The sequence below is a fragment of the Alligator sinensis genome, unplaced genomic scaffold (genome assembly GCF_000455745.1).
Source record: "Alligator sinensis unplaced genomic scaffold, ASM45574v1 scaffold1860_2, whole genome shotgun sequence".
NCBI classification, from domain to species: Eukaryota; Metazoa; Chordata; order Crocodylia; family Alligatoridae; genus Alligator; species Alligator sinensis.
This window is the reverse complement of record NW_005843035.1, coordinates 76,766-81,568: the sequence shown is the minus strand read 5'-3', so window position 1 is coordinate 81,568 and position 4,803 is coordinate 76,766. Positions and strand designations below refer to the sequence as shown.

The 4,803-nt window shown below is 63.2% G+C and overlaps 2 protein-coding genes across 2 annotated transcripts in view; one reads left to right on the top strand and one right to left on the bottom strand.

The window, feature by feature from the left end:
* Positions 1-3,343, top strand: part of SLC3A2 (solute carrier family 3 member 2) — a 5,859-nt gene extending 2,516 nt beyond the window's left edge. The window contains exons 4-8 of the mRNA XM_025193253.1: positions 3-151; positions 393-579; positions 1,726-1,860; positions 2,210-2,305; positions 2,686-3,343. Coding sequence (XP_025049038.1) covers positions 3-151; positions 393-579; positions 1,726-1,860; positions 2,210-2,305; positions 2,686-3,021 — 903 coding nt within the window. The 3' untranslated portion in view covers positions 3,022-3,343. The remainder of the gene's footprint in view (positions 1-2; positions 152-392; positions 580-1,725; positions 1,861-2,209; positions 2,306-2,685) is intronic.
* A 1,273-nt stretch (positions 3,344-4,616) lies between these two features.
* Positions 4,617-4,803, bottom strand: part of LOC102371867 (coiled-coil domain-containing protein 88B) — a 19,438-nt gene continuing 19,251 nt past the window's right edge. Inside the window, exon 33 of the mRNA XM_025193252.1 lies at positions 4,617-4,697. Within this exon, the coding sequence (XP_025049037.1) occupies positions 4,617-4,697 (81 nt within the window). The remainder of the gene's footprint in view (positions 4,698-4,803) is intronic.

The window sequence follows — 4,803 nt, the reverse complement described above, 5'->3', positions numbered from 1 at the left end:
AGGGGATGGGGGAGCTGGGGGGCACATGGGGTGGGGGATTTTGGGGGATGGGTCCATGCATTTCCTTCCTCTTCTCCCCGCCCCAGGACCCCCAGTTTGTGGCCGACTTGCACAACATCACGCAGGAAGCCAGTGCCAATGGCAACGCCAGGTGGGTCCCAAGGGTGGGGGCACCCCACAGAGTGGCATGGGGGTGGGACAAGTGCAGAGCCCTGTGACGGGGAGGAGGAGGGAGAACCCAGGCATCTGGGCTCCCTGAGCTCAGAAAGGGGTCCAGACACCTGGGATCTCTTAGCCAGTCTCCCCTTAGCTCAGGAGAGAGAACCCAGGTGTCCAGGCTCCCTTTCCTGAGCTCTGGGCTGAACCAGGCATCCTCCCCTGTTCTACCCCAGGGTGTTCGTCGTGGGTATCGAGGAGAAGGACCCAGGGCGCATCTTGGTATGGCTGAATGAGACCAGCGCCGACCTGCTGGTCAGCCCCTACCTGGAGGAGTTAGGCCCCGAGCCCACGGGGGAGAAGCTGGCCGAGACCGTGAGCAACTACATCAAGGCTGCAGGGGCCGCCTGGCCGGCTTGGAGCGTGAGTCCTGCCCCCGCCCCACATCCCTGACCCAACAGACTCATGGCACAGGCAAAAAGCTCAGCTTTCAGCTCTGACCCATGGGAAGCTGCTCCCTTCCTAGTGGCAGGGGAAAGACCCCAAGCAGCCTGGCTCTGGGAGAAGGGGAGAGGGGATGGGAGAGGTGAACCCGGGCACCTGGGCTCCCATACCCAGCCTTCTCACAGCAACGGGGTGTCCAGGCTCCCATCCCAAGCCCCCACCAGAGCCCTGGGGAGCTGGGCTGGGGGAAGCACCCAGGCTCCCTGCTCTGCTCCACCAGAGCCCCTTCCCTTCCCTTCCCTCCCCATCAGGGACCTGGGGAAAAACCCAGGCATCTGGACCCCTACTCCTAGCTAGTTGCCCTCAAACCCTGGGGTACCTGATCTCACAGGACCTCCCTCCCTCCAGCCACTCAAGGCCAGAGTGAGCCTCTGGCCCTGGAGCCCAGCCTGTGTCCTCCCTGGCTGCACCCCCTTCTGGTCACCTGATCCCTGTTTTAAAGAGACAGGTGTATGCCTCACCCAGGCTTGTCTCTAGGTCTGGGGCCTCCATTCAGCCCCCTCTGCCCTGCCTTGCAGCCCCTCACCTGTGCCCTGTGGCCCTGCTCTCAACTGCACAGCACTTAACAAAGCACGAAGTCCATTAACAGTCTCTTAATTAGGACCCCAACTGCAAAAGAGGGGAACTAGCCAGAAAAATGTGTGGCAGTCAGCTGATGGTTGTACACCCTGTGTCCAACCCCCAGGACACAGGAGAGAACCCAGGTGCCAGGCTCCCAGCCCCCAGAGTCTTCCCCAAGCCCCCCCTGCAAGGCAGGGAGAACCCAGGGTCCCAGCCCCCGCTGCTTTAATCCATGAGACCCTGCTTCCATCTCGGAGCGGAGAGAGAACCCTCCTTCTCCCAGAGTGGGGAGAAAGCCCAGGGGGTGAGCTCTCGACCCCTCCTTGCTCACACCACCCGGCCCCACTCACCCCTAGCTCCAGGCCCCTGTCAGAGCTGGGAAGAGAAGCCAGGCGTCCAGGCTCCCCAGCGCCCTGTTGTACCCCCCTCCAAGTCCCCACTGCCCTCCCAGAGCTGACGCAAACCCTGGCGCCCGGGCCCTGCTGACTGGCATGTCCTCCACAGGGCGGGTCGTGGCACCTGGCAGACCTACTGGCCGAGCGCCTCCTGCCGCTCTACCACCTGCTGCTCTTCACCCTGCCCGGGACCCCCTTGTTGCGCTACGGCGACGAGATCGGCCTGCGGCACTTTGCCAACAAGGTGAGGGGGCTGGGGCTGGGCCTGGGCATGGGCATGGGAGAGGGGCTTTGGGGCAGGGGTGGGGTTTGGCATAAGGGGCGCGGCTTTGTAGTGGGAGGCCTTAAGTTAGGTATTGGCATTGGGGTGGAGCACCAGTCAGGAGGCGGGGCTTTAGCCTGAGGGCAGGGCCCTGGCTAGGAACTAGGAGGTGGGGGCTGGGGGCAGGGCCTTGACCTGGGGGGAGTGCCCTGGGGGTAGCAGCTCTTGCTGAGGGAGATATTAGAAGAGAGAGGGGTTAAAGGCAGGGGGGAGCCTGCAGGAGGGGGTGGGGATTGTTGCCCAGTAACAACCTGTTTTTCCCCCCATGCAGGTGGACCCCCCTCAAATGCCATGGGATGACAGGGCCCCAGGCCCCGCCCCCAGTTCTGCCCCCACTCTCGCCCCCAGCCTCAACAGCACCGTCCAGGTGAGCATGGGAAGGGGCGGGGCTTCACACCCCACCATCAGGGGAGAGCCAGCAGAGGGTTTGGGGCGGGGCTTGTGGGCCTGAGGGTGGGACCAGGTATGGGCAGGGCTTCTGGGTCAGGGGACCTCTGTAGAGGGGGTGTGGCCTGGCTTGCAGTTGGCCAGGGCTGTGGGGCAATACCAGTGTGGGTGGGGCCTATGGGGTGGGTCTAGGTGTGGGCAGTGGATGGGCAGGGCAAACCAGGGCATGGGACTTGTGGATTTAGACCAGCTGCAGGCCACTAGGGGGGGGGCTCTCATAGGGGCGGGGCCTGGTTGCCAGTGGGTGGGGCTTCTCCATGAGGCTCCACCTCTGCTGCCCCCCTCCCTTCCTCCCTCCAGGAGCAGATGCTGCAGCTGCTGCGGGAGCTGAGCGAGCTGCGGGGCAAGGAGCGCTCGCTGCTGCACGGGGATCTGGATTCAGTGCTCCTCACGTCGGGGGCCTGGGGCTACCTGCGCCGCTGGGACCAGAGCGCCCGCTTCCTCGTGTTGCTGAACCCGGGGGAGGCGCGTGCCTCCGCCACCCCCCGCGACCCGCTGCAGCTGCAGCTGCTCACGGCTGGCACCGTGGAGCTCAGCACCTGTCCCCAGCGCCCGCGCGGTGACCAGCTCAGCCTGTCAGAGCTCATGCTTGCTCCTGGCGAGGGGCTGCTGCTGCGCATCCCCTACCAGGCCTAGTAGGGACCCCCCTTCCCTTGGCCTGGGGGGCCACAGAGCTCATTTTCTGCCTTCCACAGAGCCCAGCTCCTTCTCCTGGTCTGGGGAACCCATAGTTTCCCCCCCAGTTCCAGCTGAGGGACCCACAGCTGGCCCCTACCAACCTGGAAGACTCACGGATACCGCAAGAGACCCACAGAGCTCCTATCCCACCCCCTGGCCCCAGGGTCTGGGGATCCCCCATCCATGGTGCATGTACTGGGGTGGTGTGCGGCTGCCCCCCACCCCTGGGGGGACAGTGGTATGGACATGGTTAATAAAACACTCCCTGCTTCTGCTCTGCCAGGTGCCTCCATCTCTGCCCCTGTAACCTTCCCCCATGGCCACCCAGTCAGCTACTGGTCTGGGATCAGTATGGGTTAGGAGGAGCCTTTATGGAGACCATGAATGGGGCAATTACCCACATCTAAATTGGTGGGGGGGGGGAGACAGTGCCCCTGCTGCTCCCATGTTGTGGGGATGGAGATTCTGCAGTCACCTGGTTGGGGAGAGGGGAGCTTGAAGCAGTGCATGCTGGGAAGGTGCCAGGTGGGGGGGGGGGGGGGGGGTCTCTTGGCTGTAGTGGGATGTGGGGATCTGGAGTGGGGGGCAGGCTGTGTCCTGATGGGGGCATCACCCCGTAGTGCCACCCCCCTGGAGCCCCACCTCCCAGCCTTTCCTGTGCCCCCCAGGTGTGCTTTACCCCCACATCCCAAAAGCTCTTAGGAACCCAATAAAGCCCCCAGCCCCCACATCGTATAGGCCTCAGAGTGGGATTCTGCCTCCCCCCAACTGGGCCCATGGGGGTGTTACCTTTACTCCCTCCCCGCACACAAGAAACAGATGCACCCCAGGGGCATCAGAGCCACAGTTTATTTGCCACCCAGACAGCCCCCCACCCCAAGTTGGGAGGAGGGTAGTAAGAGGGAACACTGGGGAGCCCCCAGTACACCCCCTTCACTGGGACAGATCAATCCCTGACACCCCTACCCTAGGACCCCCCAGTCAAAGTGAGGAAGCCCCCCTCCCCCCCCATTAACCTCTTCTAGCCAGGATCAGCATGGGAAGGGGCAGGCCTTGGCTAAGTAACTCTGCCCCTATCTCCAATTGGATGGGGCTCGGCTGTGACTCCACCCCCTATTTCCAACTGGGGGGGCCTGGCTAAGGAAGTCTGCCCCTTATTTCCTATTGGAGGGGCCTGGCAGTGACCACCCCCTATTTCCAAGTTGCTGGGGTGGGGTCTGGGGGACCCCCCCAATAATCTTTGGCCACCTGAATTGCACCTTAGAGGGACACCAACCCTAAGGTCCCCCCAACGAACTTCTTCACCCCCCACAACCCACCCTGGCTGTGGGGGGCTGTCAGGGACCCCCATAACTGGGGAGGGGACCCCAAGAAACATGGGGGGCCTAGACTCAGTTTCCCCATATCTAGATATAGCTCTTTAGTTTAAAAATACATAGAAAAAGTGCACCTGTCTCTAAAAAAAAATAGCCCTCTCCCTCCAAAAGGAAGGAGGGGCCTCTTGAAACCCTGCCCCCCAGGGACTCCCCCACCCTCCAAAACCCAGGGCCTTGCTAGCTCCCCCTGGGACCCCCAAGACCCCACCAAATCTCTCTCAGGTCCTGGAGGCCGTCGCGCTGCCCCTTGTTGAAGGCCTGTGGGCGGGGAAGGGGTGTCAGGAGGCAGCTGGGAACCTGCCCCTCCCCCGGACCTGGCTCTGCCCCTTCACACGCTGGGCCCCTCCCCCCCAAGCGCCAAGTC